We start from the raw sequence: 27,070 nt of genomic DNA, 5'->3' as shown, positions 1-27,070 counted from the left end.
CCGGAGTAGGCTTCATCCCCAATAAGAAGTCAGTGAAGGCGGGAGCCGCAGCCTTGATTGGCACCTGTACTCTCAGCAGAGGCCTGGCAACGCCACAGCTGAAGAGGTTCAAGTTTAGTGACCTAGCGCTGCCGGCCGTCTTTACTTCTGGCAGTCAGCTGACTTGGACTAGAACAGGCCCATCACGTGGGTGATATCCCATTTCGGGGGGTGTTTTGGGGGGCGGAGGGAAGCATTCTAAGCCCTCTAGGGGGAACAGGTACGCCCCTCTCCTCACACTCTCTCCCCAGCTCTCCTGGCGCGCTCCCGCCTTCCAGGAAGGGGCGGGGCCCCTCCCACAGGGGCGGTTCCGGAACTAGAAGCTGGTTCGAAAGCCGTGAGCCTGTTTGGCGGGAAGTTGGCTTAGTTGGGCTACCTGTGGCACACCTGGCTTTCTTGGTCCCTGTCTTGTTTTTCCCCAGAGGCCTCTCAGTCCGCGTTCCATGATCTCGGCATAGGGTCGCGAGTACTCCATCACCCGGAAGACGCGATGGCTCCCAGGAAACCTCCAGAAACCAAGAAGACCCTTGAAGTTCCTAAGTGCCCCAAGGGCAAGAGGAGCAGAAGTCCTCAGGAGCTGGAGCAAGAGGCCAAGAAGCTCTTTGTGAAGGGTCCCGGTACTGTCCGTGCCTGCTGGCTTAATATTTCCGCCATTTGGAGTTGTGACGCAGGAGACTGGGGTGGGGGACGGGTGGCTCCCAGGTTCCTAAGGCTTTCCCAGGTTACGGACGCCTCAGGCTGTGCATTTTGCCTGCCGGTCCGTTGACACCTGCCAGCTTTGAGACCAGAGAACGTGGGCTTAACTCCCGTTAGGTGAAGAGAGGACGTAGATAAGCTCCGTTATAACCGACGAGAACTTTTTTTTAAGTTCCTTGCCCTGGTGGCGCAGTGGTCAAGAACTCGGCTGCTAACTAAAAAGGTCAGCAGTTTGAATCCACGAGCGGCTCTTTGGAAACCTTATGGGGGCAGTTCTACTCTGTTCTGTAGGGTCGCTATGAGGCGGAATCAACTCACGGCAATGGGTTTAGGTTTTTTTATTATTATTATTATTGGAATCTTTTCACACTGAGAACTGCTTAAAATAATTCTACCTTGTCTGATAGTGTTCGCTGAATTTCAGTAGTCATGATTGTTAGCTCTATGTCCTTGATTTAGGCTGTGAGCCCTCAATTTCTCTACTTCCTTAGAAAGCTCATTCTCAGAGGCTTTTTGGGGCTTGAATTTGGGATTATAAGGACTGTGGGGAGTCTTAGAGACTGAAGCAGGGATTTTTTTTTAATAATTTTTATTGTGCTTTAAGTGAAAGTTTACAAATCAAGTCAGTCTCTCACAAAAACCCATATACACCTTGCTACACACTCCCAATTACTCTCCCCCTAATGAAACAGCCTGCTCTCTCCCTCCACTCTCTTTTTTCGTGTCCTTTTCGCCAGCGTTTAACCCCCTCCACCCTCTCATCTCCCCTCCAGACAGGAGATGCCAATGTAGTCTCAAGTGTCCACCTGATCCAAGAAGTGAAGCAGGGAATTTTTTTTTTTTTTTTTTTTTTTGGCCTATGAATAGAAATAATTGGCTTTCAGGAGACTGGATCCAAATAGATCAGGTCCTCAAATGCATTTTGGTGATCCAGAGCTGCTTTATTCCTATTCTAAGTGGATTTACCTCCCCAGAACGAGCCTGGGTTCCTTAGAGCTAGTTCAGACCCTTTGGATGCTACTGGCTTCTGGGAGGAGGAGAGAGAGGATTTGGGGCCTACAGCTGACCACCTCTGCATTATTTTAATATAGGATTTTAAGATATTTCTTTTCCTAAACAGTCATTTCTACTAGATTGTCTTAAAATCTTTTTTTTTGCACATCATATGTGATTTTAAAATTGTCACCCATCTTATCTCGAGTTTTCCAGCCCAAAGTGGGAAGCGTTTTGCGATGTACTTTATTTATGCGTTGTTTCTTTGGCTCAGGAAGCCTGCAAGATCATATTTAGCTTTCACTTCAGAGTTACAGTTTGAGCGGGTTGGGGGTTAGAGTGGGGTAGAATGCCTACTCACTACTTACTACTTGTGCTGGGTGAAGCTAAGCAAATCATGGAGATGGCATAGATGGGCTGTGCTGAATGAAACAACAAGGCTTTTTGGATTTCAGCAGAAAGATCTTTCCTGAGTGAGATCAGAGAGAAAAATATGTGTCTGTTCTGTTTTGACAGGTTCTAGCAGAAGATATGACTCAGGCTGTCTTTGGGCGGGATTGGCTAATCTGCAGGTTCTGTCGCCATACACCAGCATCGTCAGGGCCCTCCACCAGCATAAGCTGGGCAAAGCTGCCTGGCCGATGCTGCAGCAGGTGAGGCGTTTCCTGGCTGAAGTGCTTAAGGGTTTGTATGGTGCCTTTTTACTATTGGATGCTCCAAAATTAGATGATGGGTTGGTTGGCAGGTTGTCAGAGTGGTCAGATCACTCCAACCTTGGTGACTGGCCTATGGGCAGTCAGCCAGGTAGAAGTAAAGATCCCAGCTGGAATGAACTCTGCCCCCTTGCTTTCCAAGATTAGTTCACATACATTGCAGATATTGGCTGGGGAGGAGGGTGGTATTTTCAGGTAGAGGGCCAAGCAGTTAGTTTTCTTTGGTGGGAAGACTTAGAGATTGGCATTTTACCCAGGACTTGGGTGTGAATTCAACTTCATTCTTTTCTCTCTGTGTCAGAGTCTCCAGCAGTCCTTTTTGCACTCTCTGGCTTCTTACCGGATATTCCACAAGGCCGCCCCCTTTGACAGGAGGGCCACATCCTTGGCATGGCATCCAACTCACCCCAGCACCCTGGCTGTAGGTTCCAAAGGGGGAGATATCTTGCTGTGGAACTTTAATACAAAGGACAAACCCACCTTCATTAAAGGGGTGAGCAATTTCCTATGCCAGATAGTAGTGATAAAGAAGTGTTTGTTGAAGGAATAAAAAGTCAGCCAGTTACAAGGAGATGATTGGGATCAAAAGTAACTGTGGGTATCTTCAAACATCTAAATGGTGATGATACTCAAATATTTATTGAATGCCTACCCTTATTACCCTTAAAGTATAAAAAAGTATAAAATGTTGATTGCTCTGAAGTAAATCACCACTTAGAATAGAATCGAAGCCACTTCTTACCTGTATGGTCTCATCTTGTACTGCTGTCTTTCCTCACTTCTTACACTTTAACCATACCCACTATTTCTATTCCTGAAACTGGGCCTTTGCGCTTAGTGTTCCTTTTGTCTGGAATGCTCTTTCCCATGCTCCTCTCATGGCTGGCTCCCTCTTATTATTCAGGTCTCTGCTCAATAGTACCTCTTCAGAGTGGCTTCCACTGACCACCCTGTCTAAAATATCCCCTGCCCCATTCAGCTGCTTCCTATCTTCTTGTTGTTAGGTGCCATCAAACTGGGTCTGGCTCATAGTGACCCTGTGTACAGCAGAAAGAAACACTGCTCGGTTCTGTGCCATCCTCACAGTTGTTGCTGTGTTTGAGCCCATTGAACACAGTGACTGTGTTCCTATCCCTACTTTATTCTCCCCTCCTGCACAACATTGATCAATATTTGAAATGTTTTACTTACTTGTTTATTTGTATGTCTTTGCCCATGGGAAAGGGAGCTCCGTGATGGCAGGGACTTGTCTTTCTGGTTCAATGCTATATCCCCAGTGCCTGGAACAATGCTTGGCCTGGAGTAGCTGCTTTATATTTGTTGAATGAGCGAGGGGCTTGAAGTATAACTGGGCGGGTGGGGCGTATATGTAAAACATAACTAACAGTCCAGATGCTAAATGCTATAGAACGTAAGAGAAGGAAGAACCTCTTATGAATCAGAGTTCATGGAGAAAGCCTTGTGGAGGAGGGAGGCATAAGGAAGAGAAATACTTAGATACATGAAGCGCAAAGGGGGAAAGGCATAGTGTGTTTGGGGCAAGGTTTGGCATAGAGCTTTTTGGAGATGGTCTGAAAACGTGCTACTGTTGATCCATCGGCTGCTGAGGGGTGAATATGTTGGCCCCTCCACCAAAGAGAAAACCTTTAGCTTGCCTAGCTGATGGCTAACATTGGAGGGCTGTTCTGTGAAAAGTGACGCTCTGGATTTAAAGCAGGGATCACAAACTCCTGTGCCTGAAGAAGCCAAACAGATCAAAGAAATGAGTGGTGTGGGATCAGTGTCACTGAACTGGAGATGGCTGCCGTGCAAGAATGTAGGTCCCAAAGTTTATTAGTGGTTACCAGGGATGGGAGGGAGAGAGGAAGGAAGGAGCGTTATTTAGGAAGCATTGAGTTTCTGTTTATGGTGATGGAAAATTTGGCAACAGATATTGGTGATGGTTGCATAACATGATTAATGTAATTCAAAAACCCATTGCCGGCAAACAAATAAAATTAAACACATTCCGGCTCACAGCAGCCCTTTAGGGCAGAGTAGAACTGCCTTTTGGGTTTCCAAGGGTGTAGTCTTTACGGAAGCAGGCTGCCACATCTTTTTCCTGCGGAGTGGCTGGTGAGTTTGAACAGCTGACCTTTTGGTTAGCAGCTGTGCACTTAACCACTGCGCCACCAGGGCTCCCTATAAATGTAATTAGTGTCATTAAATTGTACATATGAAAAATCTTGAACTGGCAAATGTCTTATATATATAACAACAACCAAAAAAAAGAATGTAGGTACACTGGTATTAGATCTGATTTTTCAAATGAAGCCTGAAATCCTGATTTTTTAGATGAAATTTTCTGTTGGCAATTAAATTAAACACATTCTATAGGCTAAACAGAATATGTCTGTGAGCTGGATTCTGCTTTAGCTCACCATTTTGCCATCTCTGGTTTAGAGACAGAGGAGGCACGGGTGAATCCAGGATGCCGTCTCAAAGTGGAAGAGCTTGGCAAACAGTCCATCAGAAAGGGCCAGACTAGACAGGTTTGGGAGATCAGGATTCAAGGTGTGAGATGGGGTGTTGGAGAAAACAAGTGCCTGAAGGCAGAAGAAAGGCAGCCAGATGAGGGCTGTGGATGGAGCTCAGCGTGCTTCCTGCCCAGCTGTTGAGGCAGGTGACTACCAGGATGGCAGCTTTAGACTGAAGTCAGAACCCAGATCACAGGCAGGAGGAGATTTGTTTTTCCAGGAATCTGGGACATGGGAATAGAGAAATTTAATCTAAACTTGGAGGTGGTAAGATGTCGTCTAACGGTACCCTTGGCAAAGAGCCTTTTGACTAAACTGTTTTAAACTTGTGCCAGGCCGAGACTGCTTTTGGTTTGCATCGCCTTTTATTATGATGTGCACGTAACTGAAGTTTCCTCAGACCGTAGTGAAGATTGGTCTGGGAAGCTGAACTTTGTGCTTAGCAGGTTGGAGCAGAGGAAGGGTATGGTGGTCTGGAGGAGAACTCTGTTTTTACTCCCAAATATTGACAGGAGAAAGTTGACTTGAGACCAGTTACCAGAGGACCAATGTCTTAATTCATCTGACCTTGGCTCTGATCTTGGCATCTTTCAGGTCCTGGGCAAGGGATGTCTTACATTTTCAAATGAAGATGGCTTTATGTTTTTTTATAAAAACTATCTGTGCTCATTGTAAAAAATTCAAGCAATACAGAGAAAAGTATAAAGAATAAAATAAATTTGACCTGAAATCCCACCTTTAGGTATAAGCACTGTCAGCCTTTTGGTGAATGCTACCTTAGTCATGCCTGTGCGTGTATACACTGTGAAACACACCCATTCTTCTACTTACATTGTTACATAAATATTTAATTCTAGAATGTGTTTTTTTTTTATTATGTCAGATATTCTAGTTTAAGCATTTCATACCAGATGGTGACCATTTAAAAATACCCTGTAATTTTCTTTTCTTACGATGCTCTTGGCTTTGATATTTGAGTAATGCTGCCTTATAAAATGAGTGGAAAGTGTTCCCTTCTTTACTATTTTCTGGAAGAATTTCTGTAAAGTTGGTATTATTTCTTCCTTAAATTTGTTATAGAGTTTACTAGCAAAGGCACCTGACCTGGAGTTTTCTTTGTTGGAAAGTTTTTAACTACAAATTACATTTCTTTAATACGTATAGGGATTCTTAGGTTATCTGTTTCTCCTTGAATGAACTTTGGTAGGTTGTGTCTAACACTGGAGGGCCTTTCGTCTCTACACTTTTTGCTGTTTCACGTAAGTGGAATCATACAATATTTGTCCTTTTGTGACCGACTTATTTCACTCAGCATAATGTTTTCAAGGTTCATCCATGTTGCACGTTGTACCAGGACTTCATTTCTCTTTATGGTTGAGTAATAGATTGTTATTTAACTTGTTGAATTTATTGACATAAAGCTGGTCCTCATTATCCTTTTAATGTCTACTGGATCTATAGTAATGTCCTCTCACATTCCTAATATTGGCAATTTGTGTCTTTTCTCTTTTCTTCCTGATCAGTCTTGTTAGAGGTTTATCGTTTTTATTGATATTTTCTTAATCTAATCAGAGGTTGAAATTATTTGAAACTGAGTTTCAGCCTTTGCAAGGAATGGTCTAATTCCAGTTTGCTTTTATTTCGAGAGTATCAGAGATACTCACTAAAAGCTAGGTTTTTTTCCCCCTCTTCTTGACAAGCCTGCACTCCAGTTTTTTCCCCACTAACCCTGTGAGAGGAGTCCTTGGGTGAGTCACACAAATAAGCACTCAGCTACTAACTGAAAGGTTGGAAGTTCTGATCCACTCAGGAGCTCCTTGGAAGAAAAGCCTGGAAATCTACTTTGAAAAATAACTACCATTGAAAACCCTAAGGAGCATAGTTCTACTCTGAAACACATGGGTTAATAACAGGAGTCAGAGTCAACTCTGTAGCAGCTGGTTTGGTTAGCCCGATGAGACTGACAAAACCTCAGCTCAGCTTCTCAGCCTTTGAGCCGCCACTTTCTGTTCAACTTCCAGGCAGTTTGCTTTCTCTGCTAAGAGAAAGGCAGCATCCAAATGTCAGGCCTACCTGTCTGCTTCTCTCCAGATCTTGTCCTTCAGATCCTTGCTGCCTGGATAGCTCCCCAACGTTTAAAAAAAACTTTTTTTTTATAAGACATATATTTAATCTAACTTTTCTAGTTGTTCTTGACAGAAAGTTGATCTGACACAAGTTAACCCATCATAGCTGGAATTGGAAATCTCACATAGATTTTCATGTGTGTTGTGAAAGTATTTATAACAAAACATTTGCTAGTTCAACGATTTTTTCACATACGATTCAGTGGCATTGATTATACATCCATCATGTTGTGTGGCCATTACCACGCTCCTTTTCCACATGGTTCCACCGCCATTAACAGAACCTCAGTGCTCCCTAAGCAATGACTCCCCCTTTCCCTCTCCCTCATACCCTGGTGACTACCGATAAGCTTTGGTCTCCATACTTTTTCCTGTTTCACGTAAGTGGAATCGTATAATATTTGTCCTTTTGTGACTGACTGATTTCACTCAGCATAATGTTTTCAAGGTTCATCCATGTTGTACATTGTACCAGGACTTCATTTCCCTTTATGGTTGAATAATATTCCATTGTATGTATATGTCATATTTTGTTTCTCCATTCATTTGTTGTTGGACATTTAGATTGTTTTCACCTCTTAGCTATTGTGAATAGTGCTACAATAAACATTGGTATACAGGTTTCTGTTTGTGTTCCTCCTTTCAGTTCTTTTGGGTATGTGCTTTGAGTTCTTTTGGGTATATGCCTAGGATTGAGATTGCGGGGTCATGTGGTAATTATCTGTTTTCCACAGTGGCTTTACCCACCAGCAGTAGATGAGGGTTCCAGTTTCTCCATATCCTCACTAACGCTGGTTGTCTTCTGTTTTTTTTTTTTTTTTTTTTTATCACAGCCATTGTAGTGGGGGTGAGATGATGTAATTTCACTGTGGTTTTGATTTTCATCTTCCTAATGGAGCCCTGGTGGCACAGTGGTTAAGAGCTACGGTGAGCTGTGGCTGCTAACCAAAAGATTGACAACTTGAATCTACCAGTCATTCCTTGGAAACCTAGTTGCTACCCAGAGCAGTTCTACTCTATCCTGTAGTGTCGCTAGAAGTTGAAACGGATTCGACAACAATGGTTTTGGTTTTATGACTAAGGATATTGAGCATCTTTTCGTGTGCTTGTTGGCCTTTTGTATATCCTTTTTGGTGAAACATCTATTCAAGTCATTTGCCCATTTTTTGAGTGGGTTGTTTGTCTTTTTGTTGTTCAAATGGATTTTTAAAACGATTTTGTCCTGCAAGAGTTGGTCTTAACCACCTAGTCTCCTGTTACCAGAAAGGGGGCACTCATATTTTAACTGAAAATGTATATGTGTGTGCTTTTCACTAACGCTTTGATGTAGAGCCAGCCTTTTTCTTGGAATGGATCTGCTGATTAGGGTTCACTTGGTCTTACACAAACCGTACCTATAATGTATTCTTTATAGGGTTTATTTTCCATTTCTCTAAGGTGGAGAAATAAGTTAAAGATACTTGTGAAGCAATCCGATTGAAGATTCTTCCTAATTTTTATTTCCCACCCTATTTTATAAGAATCTCGTCCATGCTTAATTCAATTACTACTTATTTAGACAACTATTATTTTGGCAACACATTTTTATCTACTTTTTCCAAAGCATTCAACAAGAAATAACAGCAGTCTTTCTTTTTGCACTTATCTCATTGGTTTACATGTTTAATTCAGTTACATAACTGGCATAAAAAGGTTTAAGAACAAACACAACTCACTCTTGGTAAGCACAGAACGCAGATGGTGGGAGCATAAGGGTGTCTTACTAGCAGCAAGGGTTTGGCAGACTGGGCATTGGTTAGGAGGTTTTACAGAGTGAATGCAAAGTGCCAGTTAGTGTGTTGAGTTGGTTAAGTAGACATTGTTTAAGAGACCTTCTATGGGTCTGTGAGGCTGGGATAGCAGCAGCAGAAGGAAGAGTGGAGAAGGAGCTCTGGAGCTGTGAAATTCTTAGAACAGTGACTGGTGAATAATAAGCACTTAATAAGTTTAAGCTATTGAGGTTACCATTACTCGTCTCATCATCACTGTGTGGGATGTCAGGAACAATAGCAAGGAGCCCAGACTCCTGCTCTCCTAACTCTGCCACTGTTCCAAGTTGAAGCTCCTCTAAAAAGAGCCCTGTGTGATCAACAAACTATGGTGCATCCATACAATGGAATACTTCTCAGCAATAAAACGGCGTGAGCTACTGATACATGGGAACACCTTGGATGAGTCTCAAAAAGTTACATACCATGATTTCATTTATCTGACATTCTATAAAACGCAAAACTACAGTGATGGGGGGCAGATCAGTGGTTGCCAGGGTTGGGTTGGAGGAGAGTATGACTACAAAGGGAGAGCATGACGGAGCTCTTGGGGGCAATGGAGCTATTCTGCATCCTGATTACAGTGGTGGTTACTTGAATCTATACATGGGTTAAATTTCATAGAACTTTATACACACACACACACACAAAAAGCACTATGGAGAGCGTCCTAGTCCCTAGACATATCAGCTGGCCTGGCCTCAAATGCTGGCTGAAGCTTTTCTGTTGGAGCAGCCTGGTTCCTGTCCTGGTCTATCATCACTCACTGGCTTTTTCCTTCCTCATGTTAGATTGGAGCTGGAGGGAGCATCACAGGGCTGAAGTTTAACCCTCTCAATACCAACCAGTTTTTTACCTCCTCAATGGAGGGAACAACTAGGCTGCAAGACTTTAAAGGCAACACTCTCCGAGTTTTTACCAGCTCAGGCACCTGCAAGTGAGTAGTTTAACCAGTAGGGGAAAGGGCTTCTAGGCCCTAGGTGTAGTTCTGGTGAAAGCTTTCAGACCCCATTTCCTGCACCCAAACCTGGCACAGGGAAGAAGGGAAGGGTGTTCGCCTTTCCACCCGTCCTTCTATTTCTTCAGCTCTTTCTTTGGCTGCCCTTATTTTGGTCCAGGGGGGTTACTGCTTTGGGTATGTATTCTAACTAGGCAAGTCAACGTGGCGTTGGCCTAAAAAGCCACTTAGAGACTGGGGCAAGAACTAAGAATTTAAGGTTTAATTCCCTATATTCAGTTGGGTGTAATGGCCTAACCAATTCCTTGGAAGCTTAAATGGGTAGAATCATGTCCTTAGAGTACTCTGGATTCAGCAAGAGCAAGTGGCTGGGGGAATTACAAAATACTTGTCACTTTGATTTCTAGCCAGAGACAATTCGAAGTGCTCCCTAAGTAAGGGTGTGGGGGTCCAACTAGCATGCACTGGCTGTTCTCCTGGGCTGCCCTATGCGGGTAAGAAACACATGACTAATTAGGACAGGTGACTGGATAGACACTTGGCTACTCTTCCACAAGACACCCTCCGTCTTATTCATAGAGGATGACAAGAGACGGTGTAGCATGGATTTGGGGGTTTGAGAGCAAAACGTGAATGAGTTCTGGTTGGGATTCAGGATCCCTGAAGTACACCACCGCCCCCCCAACCCATCCCTTCATCCTCAAATAGCTCAAGGAACAAAAGAGCAAGCCAGAGCTTCTAAGTTATGTATGTGTTTTCCCCTAAATGCTCAGAAGGGGGCAGAAGTTCCTTTCTAGCCAGGTCTGAGGACCAAAGCTGGGCAGTCCCTGTTTGGTCAGGATTTTACCCAAAGGCTGGAGAGAGAAGGAAGAGATCAGGTAAATGAGTCTCCCTCAGAACCTGGGGCTGTCGGGGGAAGCTAGCTTGGGGAATTGCTTATGGTTCTGAGGTTTGGCTGCTTTGGGGATTCTTACTGAGGATCCTGGGCCCAGCAGTAACTGGACAAACTTTTGGGCCCCATCTCCCCAAACCCTCTGGATGATAGACAAATCTGTATGTTCCTAACTGGGAATTCATGGCCAGACAATTATTTATTCATTCAACAAATATTTATTGAATGTCTACTGTGTGTTAGCCACTGGAGCTGCAACAGTGAATAAGTGGCCCTCGTCCCAGTCCCCAAGAACCTTACAGCACAATCTCTCCTCCAGCCTCTGGTTCTGCAGCCTGGATGTGTCTGCCGGAAGCCGAGTGGTGGTCACAGGAGACAACGCAGGGCAAGTGGTCCTGCTGAACATGGACGGCAAGGAGGTGCGTTCTCTGTAGCTCAGGCCCTCTTTCTCCCTCCCTCGCCTGCACCCTTGGTTCTGTGCCCCCACCTGAACAGAGCTCTTCTCGACAGCTTTGGAATCTCAGACTGCACAAAAAGAAAGTGACCCATGTGGCCCTGAACCCATGCTGTGATTGGCTCCTGGCCACAGCCTCCGTAGATCAAACAGTGAAAATCTGGGACCTGCGCCAGGTTAGAGGGAAATCCAGCTTCCTCTCCTCGCTGCCACACAGGCATCCTGTCAACGCAGGTGTGACATACCAGACCTCATCTTCCCTGCAGACCCTGCCCACCCATCAATCCACTCCCAGAGTTTTCCCTCCAAGTTTCGAAGCTGCTAGGCCAGACCTTTCCCCTGGTTAGCACTGGCCAAGCTGATGTCTTGGGACCTTTCTGGCTCTGGCTGCCCCCAGCAGCTGCTGAGTTTCTAGAATATTTTTGTCTACAGCTCAGGTCCATCTTTTCCTTTCCACCCTGTCCAGAGAGGGTGGGAGGGAGGGTGCCCTACAAGAGAAGGCCTATGAAGGCCAGGACAACAGGGGGCTTACAGTGCCTTCAGCTCAGGGGCTTTTTGTTTTACCAGCTTGTTTCAGTCCTGATGGAGCCCGGCTCCTGACCACTGACCAGAACAGCGAGATCCGGGTTTACTCTGCCTCCCAGTGGGACTGCCCCCTGGGCCTGATCTCACACCCTCACCGCCACTTCCAGCACCTCACGCCCATCAAGGTGAATGATGGTGGCAAGGGAGCTGTGATCATGGGGTCGGCCTGCGGGGGGTGGGGAACAGATGTTGTAAGCCTGGAATCCCAGACACCTTCCTGTCCCGACACAAAGCAGTCTCATCTTTCTGGCTCTTTGCTCCTTTTCTCCCACTTCTCTGACCCCATTTTGCTGGTTTTTCTTTATGTCTGTCTGAAAAGCTATTTTTCTGAGTTTTTGCAGCTCAGCCCTGATGTCACTGTAGGCATTTTCTAAGATCGGATGCTCCCTTCTCTCCTGTTTGGGTTTTAGTTACCTGTGTGTGCAGTTAAGCTACCCTTAACCTACTTAGCTTGTCTTGCAGGTTGAAGTGGCCTCTAATAAGAGAAATAAGTTCCTTGGTTTCCCATCTCTTCCCAGTTTTCTTGTAATGGTTCATGGCTTCTCTGTCCTTAGTCCCCAAGGTGCACAGCTTTCAAGTCCTGTTTCCTTCTTGCCCAAGCCTCCATGCATTCTGAACTCTGGCAGTTCCTCTGTTCCAGTAGCTTCTATTCTTTCCTAAGGCCTGTACTTCTTTGGTCAGTATAACATAGTGGTGGGGGGCACCAGCTTCAGGCAGTCAGACACTCCTGGGTTTTTGAATTCTTGAGCAAGTTACTTAACCTTTAGATCTGTTTCCCCATCTGTAAAAAGGGAATAATAGTGTCTAACTGATAGAGTTGTTGGGAGGACAAATCAATATATTTAAAGCACTCAGCACCATGCCTGCCACCTGGTAAGTATTCAGTAAATGGAAGTGGTTTGGTATCAGAGTGGTCCCCATGTACCTCAAAGGAAAGCCAAGTTCAGTATCATTCAAGGATCCTTCACCAGTTGGTATTCCCATTGATCCATCTGTCTTCATCTCCCACTACATGCTGTCTGCTCTTGGAATCCAGCCAGGCCAATTTAGCTTCCCATGTGTGACCTGCGTGACTTATTTCCAAGCCATTGCATGTATCACTTCTTCCTTCCTGCTAACCACGTCTTTCCTCTTTTAAAACTTCTTTGAGACACTTTCTTAGGAAGAGTCCATCCAATTTCTGTCTTGCCAGTAACTGCCAAAGTTGTTTGTATGGGAAAATCTGGTAAACATCGATTTCTTCCCCTTTCATAGCTGCTCTTTAATACTCCACTCTTCGTTATTCACACTGATAGCAGGAGGGATAGTAGTAGGGTTACTTCAAAACTTATCTCCTATTTGGTTTTAGTACCAGATGCTTTTTGCTTTGTTATAGGCTTACCTTTTTGGTTAATGTCTGGATCAGGCTGATGTTAAAGCTGCAGCTTATCAGTTGGTATGAGTTCAGGAAATGCAAGAGAGAAGGCCAGATGGTATCCTAAGTGCCTTCAAGGGAAGTCAGCAATGGTGGATGCACACACAACTGAAAACCACCCCTGTAGTTTCACCTGCATTACTGAATTGCGGGCTTGTTCATGGCAAACAATACTTCCGATGTTCCTCTCGATAATGTTCTGCGTTTACCCTTGTGACCAGCCTCTCCATCTCCTAGGCAACCTGGCATCCTCGGTACAACCTCATTGTTGTGGGCCGGTACCCAGATCCTAATTTCAAAAGCTGTACTCCCCACGAATTAAGGACGATCGATGTGTTTGATGGAAGCTCAGGGAATATGATGTGTCAGCTCTATGACCCAGAATATTCTGGTATCATTTCGGTGAGGCTCGGGCCCTCAAATAATGATGGGAGGAAGCAGAACCCAACCTACTTTACTGACCAAATATGTCCAGAAAGTAGTCCTTGTTTGCCTTCCTCTGGCTTTGCCAATACCTTCACCCCCTCCTCTTGTCTTTGCAGCTCAATGAGTTCAATCCCGTGGGGGACACGCTGGCCTCTGTGATGGGTGAGTAGGAGCAGGATGTACCCCCTCAGACCGGCCAAGCCCAACCCCACTTCCCCCAGGTCAGTGCAGGCTAACTTCACCTCAGCCCTGTGGCATTCACCCTTGTCACTAAACAGGGTAACTGGGAAACAGTGGTCTCTTTGGCCTAGGCACTCTCTCCTTCTTGCTTTGTCTTGATCATGGCAATGCCTGGCTGCTCTCCAGTTTCCTGGTACTTCCTTACAAAGTCCAATAATGGAAGGTACAAGTCAGGTTGGTCTCTCTCCTCTTAGGTTATCACATTCTCATTTGGAGCCAGGAGGAAGCTGGGTTACGGAAGCGAGAGACAATCACAAAGGTGTGTGCCAAGCAAGGGCTTGGAGCCACAAATGGGAACAAGTCCTGTGAGAAGAGGCAGTTATCTGTTAAAGGGCTAAAAGTATACAAGTCTTAGGGTTGGAGCAGGGGCACTGTGGCATAGGGCACTGTGGGACTGGGCCACTGGCATGTTACTCTCTGGATCTAGCTCTGGAAACTTTTGTAGAGTTGGTGACCCAGCTGCATCAAGGGTCCCTGCTATATCTATCTTGGAGCCAAGCTTATCCTGGATCCAAGGTCCTTTCTCTCTGATGTGCAGAGGCAGGGTATCGGGTATTGTTTTTTAGTTTTTTCTCACTGTTGACATGGCCAATAAACTGTATCTATCCAGTTGAGAGCTTCTGTGTGGATCTTTTAGCAACGACCCGGTCGAAGGGCTCCTTGGGTCCCAGAAAAGGCACGGAAACAGCACTAAGTGTCCAAAACTTTCATTCTCTGGAAGCTGCTTCAGCCTATTCTGGACCATAGTCTAGAGCTGTCAGGCTCACAACCTGCATTTTCTTAGGTCCCTGGAGACCCCAGCCCAGCTTAGAGGGGTGGTAGCTTCAGGACCCTGTATGCCAGCCCCAACTCCACCCCCACCAAGTACAGACACCCTTCAGACCTGCTCAAGCTGGAGGGGTGACAAAGATGCCTGACGCATTATGTCTGAGTATAATGGTGGCTTCAGGTGGAAAAAGGGAAATTTGACTGGCTATTGGATGACCCAGGTCCTCAGCGGCCATGTTTACACCCCCAGCGTTGCGTCATTTTCCCACTAAAATAAGCACTGAGAGGTGAGACTGTGCCCTCTGAACCATTTCCCAAAGCCTCCGGGTTGGCAGAGAAAGCGCTGAGCTTGATGGAGGGTCAGGACAGATCAAGTACCAACTCCTTCAGTTTTTTTTGTCCCAAGTCCTGGGTGGAACCTGAATTCTTATCTTCATCTCAAGCCCTTAGGGAGTACAAAGGAGGCAAATCCTGTTCAGAGAAAGCCACAAGGTCCAACAGAGTACTTGGTAAACATCAGGCACATGAATGCTGAGTGATAGGTGCCAGGGGCCCAGTCAAGCCCCACTTGTTCATCTAGGCTGGGGTCATCAGAGAGTAGCCCAACCTAGGGTCTCCTGTCCATGGGCTGGGGAGCATCAACAGTCAGGAGCAAGGGCCCAGCCCACCTCCCCTAGGAGGCAGAGGGAAGGGGGCTGAGTAGCTGTCAGGCATGGTCCTCCCCATCTGCGATGTGGTGGTAGCCAGGAGGCTGGGCCTGCATCCGGAAGAGGATGGTGAGAAGCAGCACTATGAGGAGGAAGAGGATGGAGCCACATACAGCCAAGGCCACGATTACTTCTGGGTATTGGGGAAGAAGGGAGAAAGGTGATGTCAGCGTTCATTCAACAAATACCTATGCGCCTACTCTATGCCAGGTACATTTCTGACAACGGGGACACAAAGTTAGTGAACACGAAGTCTCTGCCCCATGGCGTTCACATTCTAGAAGAGGGGACCCAAGAGACCAGCAATGATAGCAGTGATCAGTTAGTGACGAACACTATAAAGAAAAACAAAATAAGATAAAGGGAAAGTGATGGCGAGGTAGGTCGGTCAGGGAAGGCATCACGGAAGAGGAGGTACTTTGAACAAAGACCTGACGGAAGCCAGTGGGTGGATATACTAAGATCTGAGGGAGGGATGGGGACAGGAAGTAGGTGCAAAGGCCTTGATGTGGGGATATGCTTGGGATGCTCTAGAATCAGCAAGAAAGTCAGACTCACCAGGGCAGAGTAAGTGAGGGGCAAGGAGAGACGAAAACAGAGAATGAGATCAAGTAGGGGTGGGAACAAACTTGGGGCCACTGGAAGATTTTGAGGAGGGGAGTGACAAGACTTGGCTTATGTTTTCAAAAAATCAACTCTTTGCCATGCTGAGAGACTAGCAGGGACAAGATTATAATCAGACCAAAAAAAAAACCTTCGGAAACTTTTTGGGAGTTCAGGAATGAGATGATGGTAGGTTAGTCTAGGAAGGCAAGAGCGTATATTTTAAAGGTTGAGTGGATAGGACTAGTGGGCTGGAGATGGGGTGTGAGAAAGAGGCTATCTAAAGTAACTCCTGGCCTATCCTGTGCAGTGGGTGACTGATGTGGCATTTATTAAGAGGGAATGTCTACAGGGAAGAACAGATTTGGAGGAAAAGGCATTTGGTTTTAGACACATCAACTTTGCGATGCCTTATCTGACATCCAGGCAGACTTCCAGTTGGCAGCTGGATACATGAGTCTGTAGCTCAGACAGGAAGTCATGGCTGGAGATGTGAATCTGTAAGTCACAATGAAAAGACAGAACTTGGCAAAGAGCTGGAACAAAAAGCTGTGGGGTCAGATGAAATCACCTTGGGAGTGGGCATAGGTGGGGAAAGGGCCAGGGATGAGCCCCGGGCCACCCACTGCTTAGCAGGGAGGAGAAGCCAATAAGCTAGCTACCTGTATGTTAGGAGCAAAACCAGGGGAAGGCAAGAAAATGTTTAAGGAAGGAGTGATCAGTGATGTAATGCTGCTGAGAAGTGAGAGGAGGTGGCTAAGGTCATTGATCACCCTGAAAAGAGTGGCTTCAGTGGAGTGTAAGGTGACACAAAGCTGTCTGATGTGAGTCTGAGAGAATGGGTGAGGAAGTGAAGCCAGAGTCTAGGCAACTCAAGGACTTCACTCCAGAAGGGCACAGACAAATGGAGTAGAGAAGGACATTGGTCGAAGAGGGTTTTTGTTAAGCTACTGAGATGGAAGGATCCAGCAGAGAGAAAAACACTAAGGCACCAGAGGTCCTTGAGGAGGTGGGAGAGATGGGTCCAGGGCATAAGCAGAGAGGTGACCTTAAGTGATGGCTCATTCACCACGCCAGGTGGGGAAGCAAAGGGTGGCACTCAGATGCAAGTGAGCTGGCAGATGTGGTGGGAGGAGAGTGAGACCATTCTCTCCTGCTTGTTTTTTATTTTCTCAGTGATGTAAGACATAAAGGCATCACCTGAGGGTTAGGAGCAGGGAGAAGGTATAAAATGGTCTCAGTATCTTAAGGAAATGCAGTAAGGCAGCTGGAAGTGTGACCACTTGCTCGAGATTTGTGGACAGAAATTTAAAGTTGGTCTGGGGTATAACCAGGACAGAGGCAGACAGCAGCTTACCTGTGTCTGCAGGACCGCTTGTCAGCTGGCACTCCTGCTGCCAGTCCTTGGGCACAACAGGCTCCGTGAGGCGAAGGAAGTCCTGCAGTGGGCAGCGGTGTGGGCAGCCAGGCAGGATCAGTGGCCAGGGGGCCTTATTACTCTCATTCCGGAAGTACATCTCCACTGAGAAATTCCTGAAGGTTTCCAGGCAAGATAGGAGCTGCTCACCATGCCCAGCACCGAGACCTTGGTCACTTAACGCGAGGAGTGATTTGCCCTCAACCACCTCCCAGGGGCCCCTCCCAAAGGCAGACTGGTAGCTCCCTCACCCATTGTCTTCCTGGTGGAGTTCAAATATGTGGCAGGAGGCGTAGGGGGCTTGGTGCCCATTGTAGACATCCAATGCCATTTGCAGAGCGACCAGAGTAGTGTCATGCTGTAAGGGAGAGGGGCTCCCCATCAGCACTGCTCCCCCGCACCCCAGAACTGAATAGAGAAGACATCCAGCTCCTTCCCTGACATTAGCATGCTGGGGCCCAAAGGAGCTTACCGCAGAGTAAATCAGCAGCTTAGGGACGTGGGAGGTGGTTGCCATCAGGGTCAGGTTCTCCCGTATCTGAGCCAGCAGGACTCCTGAAGGAGAAAAGTTCCATGTAGGTGGCTATGGCCATCACTGCCTTCTGGTCAGAGCTAACCACAGTCCTCTACCGCTCCTAGTCCTGGGTCTGATGTCTGATCACCAGCACAGAAAGCTCTGTAGGCTCATGGGAACCATACAGGAACTCTAGAGCACCCCCTTGCTCTCTAAGAACTTCCAGATTTACAGAGGGAAGACAGAACAAGATACCTATCTATATTTCAGTATAGTTGTGGAAACCTGCCCATTTATAAACGAGCTATGCAGCTCTGCCCACGTTTGGAGAACTACTCCTGTTTGGAACAAATGTAAATTTAAGACTGCTTCAAAACACACAAGGTGATGGCCCCATCCGAGAGTAGCTCTGCTGTATGTGTGCTCTGGAAACTACTGAAGTGTCAGCCAGGTTTGATGGTGGCACGCCTTTGGGTGCTCAAATCAGAAACCTGGTATGTGTATTACCACAGCCTTCTTTCAAAATGGCCCCCAGTGGGTCTCTGGAGGAAGGTATTCATTTAAGGAGAGAGGGAGGGTTTTCTGACATGGGTGAAACTTAGAATATGAGTGGCAGAAAAGAAGCATGTAAAACTGATATGGCCCTGCAGAGACAACATGCCAAGCCTTGGGAAAACTGGGCAACTGGTGACAATGAGATGACTGGGGGGATCTGGTTGTGAAGGGAACAAACATTTCAGGCAAAGGAGCTAGTGTGTGAGCAGCTCTCAGGCAGACTTTTGCTGCTGTCAGGTCCTGAGGAGAGGAGTGACATGCTACTCTTGTCACTCACCCCCCTGAAGCCGGGCCTTCTCCGCCTGCTGGTAGATCCCGAAGAGGAAGCGGAAGCTGAAATCCTTTAGTCGGCTCAGACGTTGCATGGTTTGGAGTGAGGCCCAGGGTGGCAGGGCCAGCCCATGTGTTCGCTGTGTACCACAGCAGGCAGGTTAGCACCACAGGCCCAGACTAAGCCCTCCCGGGGTAGTTCTCTTCCCCAGCGGGAAGGTGCCTGTGTGTAAGGGAAAAGAGAAGAGAGGAGAGGGGAGGCAAAGGGCCTGGAACCAGTAGACATGGTGCAGGGTTGATGCTACAGGGCACAGGAAAGGAAGCTCGGCACAAAAAGTGTGACTTGGCAGAACGGAGTCTGATACCACGAGAGCTCTGGGTGGAGAGCAGTAGGAACTGCTGACAATTAATAAACCATTTCCCACTCTGAGGTTCTTTTTCACCCGTGAGGGAAGTTCCCTTGTTTCACAAGAAGTGCCTGCTTGGACCACCCCAATGGGAATGATAGCCAGGCATTGAGTTCTACTTGTCCTGTGACCTAGGCCAGCTGGGGTGGGAGGGAAGAGGCATCACAGCGGGGACCCTAAGTGGGCTCACCTCACAGAAGAGTGTGTCATAGACATTCCAGACAGTCTCCAGTGTCAGGTTGGTAAGCCCTGTCTCGTTGGCCACCATGTCCAGAAATTGCTATGAGAAATGGATCAGGGGTCAGGCCTGCCCAGGGGGAAAGGGCAGTCTGATGACCCGCACCTCAGCCCCCTACTCACTGCATTCTGGTTACTCTCATTCTGATACTCTGGTGTTTGCCGGGTCTCATTCTGCAGCTGCTCATAACGAGGACACGGGCCCAGCGGGAACTTCAGCAGCTGCAGATTGAAGGGGGGAAACAGAGGCAGGGAAGGAGTCTGGGGTCAGCAAGCCCATGGCCAGAGTTGTCCCCTCACCACCTCCAGGGAAGGGCTGGCCAGTCTTACCCTGTCCTCAGCGACAGGCACAGTGTGGACGGGGATAGGCTGCCACGAGATGTTTGGGTTGAAGCGCTGCATCCCATCGGGAGGGAAGAGTCCCGCCAGGTTGGCCTCGGCACTCATGAGGGTGCGGTCAAGGTCTGTGCTTCGAACATAAACCTACAGAGATGACAACACATGAGTCTCACTTCACAGGGAAGGCTCTGGCCCCTCAGTGGGGCCCCAGGGGGAGGACCTGGTCCTGATCGTTACCCCATGAATTATAAACCCACAATGCATCTGGCCTCCCCTCTTCTCTGGTCTTTCCAAGCCTCTTCCCAGCAAAGGCCTGAACACTCAGTTGGGGGCTGTCACCACTCTAAACTCCCGTGGGAATGGCTCTAGCTCCAACGCCCCTTCCTCCCATCAAAGTGCTTAGTAAGGCTCTCTGGTCTGTCTGGCTTTATAACCACACCTGTCTTCCCTATCTAGACCAGGGCCCGTGAGAGCAGGAACTGTCTCCAATCACTCCCCACACCCTTGTATAAACTGGCTTAGAGACCAGGGAAAGGAAATAAGATAAGGAACAGAGATAATTGCTTGTGAAAAGGGAGGAGGAAGCTGTGGGGAAAGGCAAGATCAGGGGAGGCTGGGTCTCAAGGGAACAATAATAACATCTAGATACTCTTGAGGCAGCTGTGGTTGAGGGTGGTAACCAGGGGAACAGCCATTCCCATCCCCGGGGTGAGGAGAGGTGGTCAGCATACTTGCCAGTCTTCCCTGATGTGCCTAAGTATGTCTTCCTTGTCACCCTTTATCTCTTGGCCTGTCTGGTTTATTATCTGATGCCCCCACTGCAGCCTACGCCACATGAAGTCACAGATCATATCTGTGTGGTGCGCCACTGTATGCAAGGTGCTAGCACAGTGCTTGACCCTTAGTAGGTACTCCATGTATGGAAAGCCCCAAGTTTTCTCAGAGTCTGAAACTACTTTGCCAGGCCCCTCCTTAAATCTGAACTTGAATGCTTGATCTGTTTTTCCTGTTCCAGCCAAGCAGGGGCAACTTGACCTCTAAGGCTTTGTTCTAGACAGCTCTTGGAAGTCTTGTCCTGTAGTTGTAATGGAAAGCACAGGGTGGAGGCCTGAGTGCCCAGCCTCACCCTGGGGCTCCCTGAGGGCAGAGGGTGAGGTCCATGGGTCCCATTCCCTTTGCCTCCTGAGCTCCAAGCCTTACCTCTTGCCGATGATAAGAGGTGTTTAGAAAGCCATGGTACCGCTGCCGTAGAGCCTGGCCCAGCTCCCAGTGTTGAAGCATCCCCTCCTGTGGGCAAATCTGAGGGTTAAGAGGGTCCAAGAGGCAAGGGTGGCTCTCAAGTTCCCTGAGGCTTGAGCACTGTTGCTTCCCAAGTCTAGCCCTGGTAGAAGTAGGAGTGGGCTCATGTGATCCAGAAATCATTTATTAAGTGGATGGTTATGTGTGGGCACAGAGGAAAGTAAAGAAATAAGGCCAATGTTAGCACTTCTGTGGGGAAATGGCAGTTTGGCGGGGCCCCAAGTTCTATATCCTATTCCAGAAGTTATTTCTTCTGCAGCTTATCTTGAGGGGAGGACTGGCCTTTGACCCACCTTGGTTAGCTGACCAAACCCCTGGGGCCAATCTTCTTCCTGATACGGGTCCTTGGGATATGTCTTCACCGGTGAACGATCTCCATGTCGGTACAGCTGAGGAAAGAAAAACCATTTGCTTACAGGTCTGAAAGTGCTCCTTGAAGAGGAGCACAGAGCCCCCTCTGCCCTATGTTGAGGCAGGAAGCTCACTTGTACCCACTGCAAAAGACCCCAAATCAGGTGTCAGCAGGTGTTCAAACCAGTTTTTTCCGGTTCAAACCCCTGCTGAGAATTTGCCTTTCCACGCCCAGATATGTTGAATCAGAATCTACATTTTAACAAGATCCTCTGGTGATTTTTATGTATACAGAATTTGTTTAAATATATACGTAAGAATCACCCGGGGATCTTGTTAAAAATGTAGATTCTAATTCAGTATATCTAGCGTGGAAATGCAAATTCTCAGCAGGGGTTTGAACCCCTGCGAGTCCATAACTTCTTCCAGGTCCCAGGGAATTTTAACTTGGCTAAGCAATGCCACGGAAACCCCGGTGGCGTAGCGGTTAAGTGCTACGGCTGCTAACCAAGAGGTTGGCAGTTTGAATCCGCCAAGCGCTCCTTGGAAACTCTATGGGGCAGTTCTACTCTGTCGGATAGGGTCGCTATGAGTCAGAATTGACTCGACGGCAGGGGGTCTTAAGCAATGCCACTGGGGACTTTGGGCAAAGCCAAAGGTAAAGGTGGGAAGGGAAAAAGAAAAGCGAAAGCAATGCATTCGGTGGAGAAAAGATCGCCAAAAGCTTCTTCAGGGCAGTCGCCTATCCGTTCAACCACATCGCTGTCCCTAGGCAGACTCACCCCGACCTATAACCCAGGGTGTCAATCAATCCTGAATTCAGCCCCCCAACGCCCCAGGCCAGTCGCCCCCTCCTAAACCAGTTCCTCCTCCGCAGAGACACCGAGCCCCAGCACCAGCCCATTCCCCGCAGGCGCCTTTGCCCAGTCAGCTCCCACAAATCCCTTGGTGACCCCGTCTCTCATTACCAAGGTAACGAAGCGCAGACTGCGGGCCTGGGCGGGTGGCATCACTATCAGGTTCACGCCAAGAAGGAGCTGGAGAAGAACCGCTCGGCTCCAACCGGACTGTCTGCCCGCCATCACCGCTGTTGAGTCTATTGCTGCAAAGAGGCTGGAACCCACTGGGTGGCACCTGCAGCAGCCGCCCGGACCCAGCCTTAGGGACACATACCGGAAGTGTGCTCGCCACCATCTTGCTAAAGGAGCGGGAAATGATGGCGGGAGAAGGAGGAATCCGGGAGGAAACGCGTGTGCGAGGTTCGCGATCCGGCTGTGGCAGAGGCGCGTGGGAAGGTAGCGCGACCTGATACAGCAGAAAGGGCTTGAAGACTTGAAGACCTCATCTTGGTAAAGAAGGTTATGAGTTCGGGTATGCCTCCGCAAAGAGACCCCCATACCAAGGTGGCGTTTGCAGTGGCAGGGACGGTGGCCCGGAGAGCGAGCGCGCTCCGGCCCGGGTGCTGCTGGACCGGTTGTCCAGAGCCAAAATCAAACAAAACCAAAACCGTTGCCTTCTAGTCGATGCCGACTCGTGGTGACCCTATAAAACAAACAAACAAAACCCGTTGCCGTCACTCGATTCTGACTCATAGCGACCCTATAGGACAGATCCTATTCTGCCCCATAGAGTTTCCAAGGAGCCCCATGGTGGATTCAAACTGCCGACCTTTTGGTTAACAGCCTTAGCACTTAACCACTACGCCACCAGGGTTTCTGGTGACCTTATAGGACAGAGTAAAACTGCCCCTTAGGGTGTCCAAGGGTGTAAATCTTTAATGAAGCAGAGTGCCAAATTTTTTTCCCCGCGTGTGGCTGGTGGGTTTCAACCGCCGACCTTTTGGTTAGCAGCGGAGCACTTAACCACTGCACCACCAGGACTCCTCTCCAGAGCCGGAGCAGGGTGCCAAATGGGGGTGAGAGGTGGTATAGGGTGCCCTTCTCCATGTCCCTGCCTTTGGGTGGAGTGTGAGCCTTGGGCTGGGTTCTGTTTTCCCGGAAAGGTCTTGTTCAGGGTGCAGGGCACAGCGTGTAAACAGTCCTCTGAACTCCCTCTAACCTTGATATTGGTCCCAGTCTAGACTACTGCTCCTGCCCAGAGCAAAGCTGCTGAAGCCCTCGCGTTTACCTTTCCAGCCCTTTTTCTGCCCTCCCACCTGCCCACTTCCAAGTTTTAATTAGAATCAAGATGTCCAGTGGCTCTTCCCAGAGGAGTTGAGTTGCACAGGGTGTTCAGAACTTCCAAAGCAAAAGCAGTGAATTCCCAGGGAAAGAATTTCAGACCAGTAGAGGAGATATTTAGGGGTCAGAGACAAGCACATAGCATAAAGTGGGAGTACGTGGGGTTTGGCAGAATCAGAGCCTTTCCTGACATTGGCCCTTAGAATTCAGGCATAGCCAATTTGGCCTCAGGGCTTTGTGACTCTGAGCTTGAAGTGATACATGCTCCAGGAAAGTTAGATCTTAGCCCCTTGGGATGCCTTGATTCAGAAGCAGATCACCTTAGATCATCGGAGGAAACAAAACCTGATGGGAACTATCTGGGAAAGGCCGGGTATTTAATCTTGCCCCAGGTCTCCAGGGTCAATTATTTGATGTACCTCAGGATCCAAAATTTGCTTCCAGGGTTGTCGTGGAAGAGGCTGGGAGGAATAGACTATGAGAACAAGCCGTAAGTCCCTTTGTGAATCAGATGAAAATTTAGTCCCCTCTCCTCCAGAAAAACGGCCCACAAACAAATGGAATTTTGCATATAATTCCAAGAGTTTCCGGAAGGCTGCCCATAAATCAGCATCTCTGGATCCCTGATCTAACCTAGTCCCCTTAGTTTAGAGAGAAGGAAACAAGTGCAGAGAGAGCAACTTGCCTAAGGTCACACAGTTCAGGAGGATGGATTAAAACTCAAGTTTTCTGATATCCTTTCAAATAGTTTTTATGATGGGCTCTTTCCCGCAGGCTACTCAAACTGCATTGTGAAACTCTATATTTTAGTGACCCCAAAGTGCCTTCAATAAAGAGGTTTCTAACAAAGGAAACCTATTATTAGTGAGGTGTGTGTGTGTGTGTGTGTGTGTGTTTCAATGTGCCTCTTACACTGTCCTTGTAAACTAGCAGACCATTTTGCCTTCAGAATGTAAATCTTTGGCTCACTAAATTTTAGGAAATAGACCAAAAATCCCTCAAATTCATCTTTTGCTTTTCTTTCTACTTAAGTATGTTTATATCCTTTGTGCCTGCAAATATCTCATGTAGGAGAGAATGATGTAGCAGATACTATTTCGGTTATTATTTAAAAAAAGAAAAAAAAACCCGTTGCTGTTGAGTTTATTCCAACTCATAGTGGCTCTATAAGACAGAGTAGAGCTACCCTATACGGTGTCCAAGGAGTGGCTGATGGATTTGAACTGCTGACCTTTTGGTTAGCAGCTGAGCTTTTAACCACTGCACCACCAGGCTCAATTATTATAGTGACAGACAATTCCGGAGAGAGTGAGGATTACACCGTAAGTACTTTAAATGTAGGGCCAGGGGCTAGCCTTGGACTCTTGACCCCCAGCTTCTGCATATTTTCTACCAGATGATCCTGGTAGATGCAAAACAAAACAAACCAAGTAGATGAGTAGATTGATAGATTCATGGGCTCTCCCCAGGCCACACAAATCAGTCACTGAAGGTGAGGCCAGGTTTGGGAACCACTGCTCCACCCTGGGAAGACCTGGTGGCGTAGTGGTTAAGAGTTTGGCTGCTAACCAAAAGGTTGGTAATTTAGATCTACCAGGTGCTCCTAGGAACCCTATGGGGCAGTTCTACAGCAATGGGTTTGGCTTGTTTTTTTGGCTGTACCCTGTGTTGGCAAAAGTGAGCCTAAGTCCAGGTGAGGTACCATTTTTCCCATCTGGGGAGGCAGTTGTTCGCTTTTATTATTTATTTATTTATTTAAATGACCTTTGAGTCAGCTCCATGTGTATTCAAAGTTGATCTTTGCCCCTTGCTAGTAACTATCTCCTAGGGTTATTTTGAGGATAAATGGAATAATACGTGTCAAAATAAGTGCATGTCAAACCAAACCCACTGCTGTCAAGTCGATTGCGACTCATAGCGACCCTATAGGACAGAGTACAACTGCCCCATAGGGTTTCCAAGGGGCACCTGGTGGATTCAAACTGCCCACCTTTTGGCTAGCAGCCGACCTTTTGGTTAGTAGCCGTAGCACTTAACCACTGTGCCACCAGGGTTTCCTAAGTGTATGTAGTAGGATGTAAATAAATGTTACTTTTCCTTTATGCTTTCCTTGTCACCTCTGAACTCATAGGCCTGGGTACCAGAAATTCCTGGGCTCTTCTCTTGTGATTGGGGGCTTGGCCAGAAGTCATTCGAGTACGTACCCAGGGGCTTGCAAGATGGCCCCCACACTTTGCACCTTTCCAGAATGGTGAAGGAGGGAACAAGCAGCAGTTGCCCAAGTCCCTGCAAACCTTACCTAGTGGCCTGCTTCGTGGGAATTTGAGTGCTTTCAAGGGGTTTATCCTGTAGTGCACGTGTGATTGTAGGCTGGTGAACACTTCTGTTTTTGCTGCAAGGAGAAGCCCTGAAGTCCTGGGATCAGAAATGTGACTTGGGAGACATCCTGGGGATGTTGCTTCCTCTGGGAGCCAAGGAAACAGGAAAAGCCCCGTGGGACTGGCAGGCCTTGGACCTAATACCTCCTGTGGGCTAGTGGGACTATGCCACAGAGGTAGGGCTGGCAAGGCAGGACATGTGATTTCCACTGCCGATCACATGACCACTTGCCCTAGCCTGGGGGAGAAGTTCCTGTGGTTGGTCTCCAGATGCTCCATGGAGACATCTGCAACAAGTTTTGGTATTATCCCATCTTCCTCTTCCTGGGGGACTTCTGAACCCCTTGGAACCTGAGGGGGCAGCTCTAGCAGTGAAGTACTAGTAATGCTTTCTCTTCTACATGAGGTGAGGCTGACTCCCTGCCTTGGAGAGATGGTGCCTGTCATGAATTGAATTGTGTCCCCCCAAAAATGTGTCAGCTTGGTTAGGCCATGACTCCCAGTATTGTGTGGTTGTCCTCCAATTTGTGATTGTAATTTTATGTTAAGAGGATTAGGGTGGGATCCTAACACCACTCTTACTCAGGTCACCTCCCTGATCATTGTAAAGGGAGTTTCCCTGGGGTGTGGCCTGTGCCACCTTTTATATCTGAAGAGATGAAAGGGAAGCAACTAGAGAGTTGGAGATCTCATACCAACAAGAAAGGAGTGCCAGAAGCAGAGCAGGGCCTTTGGACCTGGGGTTCCTGCACCTGAGAAGCTCCTTGACCACAGGAAGATTGATGACAAGGCCAACAGAGAGAGAAAGCCTTCCCCTGGAGCTGACACCCTGAATTTGAACTTTTAACCTATTTACTGTGAGAAAATAAACTTCTCTTTGTTAAAGCCATCCACTTGTGGTATTTCTGTTATAGCTGCGCTAGATGACTAAGACAGTGCCTGCTTGTCCAGCAGTTGCTCTGACCTGAGCCTGAGGGCTCCAGATGCAGCTTGTGTCTGGTTCTGAGTCCTACACCTTGTTAATCTACTAGAAGACACCAGTGGGGAGACTGGGTGTCAGGAGAAGGGGTTGAGGATCAAGAGTAGATAAGGGAGGCTTTTCCCAACTCCCAGTAGATAGGTTACCAAGCCCCGGGCCGATGTTACTTTCTGAGTTCCTGGAAACCAGGTATTTCAGGGACATCT

The 27,070-nt window shown here is 47.6% G+C and overlaps 2 protein-coding genes across 7 annotated transcripts; one reads left to right on the top strand and one right to left on the bottom strand.

Moving 5' to 3' along the window:
- The first annotated feature begins 71 nt into the window (after nucleotides 1-71).
- Nucleotides 72-26,787, top strand: DDB2 (damage specific DNA binding protein 2). Of its 5 annotated transcripts, XM_023550649.2 has the most exons (11): nucleotides 72-186; nucleotides 462-656; nucleotides 2,245-2,381; nucleotides 2,743-2,934; nucleotides 9,683-9,828; nucleotides 11,061-11,160; nucleotides 11,252-11,429; nucleotides 11,763-11,905; nucleotides 13,432-13,596; nucleotides 13,737-13,782; nucleotides 14,055-26,787. In XM_023550649.2, exons 2-11 carry the CDS (start codon nucleotides 530-532, stop codon nucleotides 14,213-14,215), a joined length of 1,395 nt encoding a protein of 464 aa, XP_023406417.1. In that variant the 5' UTR covers nucleotides 72-186; nucleotides 462-529; the 3' UTR covers nucleotides 14,216-26,787. The 5 variants fall into 5 exon arrangements, 3 of the variants coding, with proteins under 3 accessions (XP_023406417.1, XP_010590381.1, XP_023406418.1); XR_010322441.1 differs by lacking the exon at nucleotides 72-186 and having other exon boundaries at nucleotides 311-656; nucleotides 13,737-13,841; nucleotides 14,055-14,167; XR_010322440.1 differs by lacking the exon at nucleotides 72-186 and having other exon boundaries at nucleotides 306-656; nucleotides 13,432-13,841; nucleotides 14,055-14,167.
- ACP2 (acid phosphatase 2, lysosomal) lies at nucleotides 15,269-22,824 on the bottom strand. 2 transcript variants are annotated; one of them, XM_003412249.4, is made up of 11 exons: nucleotides 22,296-22,724; nucleotides 21,270-21,365; nucleotides 20,878-20,964; nucleotides 19,669-19,821; nucleotides 19,462-19,560; nucleotides 19,292-19,381; nucleotides 18,702-18,834; nucleotides 17,828-17,910; nucleotides 17,607-17,713; nucleotides 17,296-17,471; nucleotides 15,269-15,468 (listed from the first exon to the last, which is right to left on the bottom strand). In XM_003412249.4, the coding sequence occupies exons 1-11, from the start codon at nucleotides 22,722-22,724 to the stop codon at nucleotides 15,335-15,337; spliced, it is 1,587 nt and encodes a 528-aa protein (XP_003412297.3). In that variant the 3' UTR covers nucleotides 15,269-15,334. The 2 variants fall into 2 exon arrangements, with proteins under 2 accessions (XP_003412297.3, XP_023406416.2); XM_023550648.2 differs by lacking the exon at nucleotides 15,269-15,468 and adding an exon at nucleotides 16,109-16,436 and having other exon boundaries at nucleotides 22,296-22,824.
- Nucleotides 26,788-27,070: the final 283 nt, after the last annotated feature.

The sequence above is a fragment of the Loxodonta africana genome, chromosome 7 (assembly GCF_030014295.1).
Source record: "Loxodonta africana isolate mLoxAfr1 chromosome 7, mLoxAfr1.hap2, whole genome shotgun sequence".
Taxonomy (NCBI): domain Eukaryota; kingdom Metazoa; phylum Chordata; class Mammalia; order Proboscidea; family Elephantidae; genus Loxodonta; species Loxodonta africana.
This window is presented reverse-complemented; position numbering and strand designations above follow the sequence as displayed.

Excerpts from the sequence above, each read along its gene's own strand:
- DDB2 (XM_023550649.2), top strand. The coding sequence starts at position 530 with ATGGCTCCCAGGAAACCTCCAGAAACCAAGAAGACCCTTGAAGTTCCT. Across the intron at positions 2,935-9,682 it reads AACCCACCTTCATTAAAGGG|ATTGGAGCTGGAGGGAGCAT; the intron begins GTGAGCAATTTC and ends TCCTCATGTTAG. Across the intron at positions 13,783-14,054 it reads CACGCTGGCCTCTGTGATGG|GTTATCACATTCTCATTTGG; the intron begins GTGAGTAGGAGC and ends CTCTCCTCTTAG.
- ACP2 (XM_003412249.4), bottom strand. The coding sequence starts at position 22,724 with ATGGGGGTCTCTTTGCGGAGGCATACCCGAACTCATAACCTTCTTTAC. Across the intron at positions 17,911-18,701 it reads GAAGGCCCGGCTTCAGGGGG|GAGTCCTGCTGGCTCAGATA; the intron begins GTGAGTGACAAG and ends TTTCTCCTTCAG. Across the intron at positions 17,472-17,606 it reads CTCCACCAGGAAGACAATGG|GAATTTCTCAGTGGAGATGT; the intron begins GTGAGGGAGCTA and ends GGAAACCTTCAG.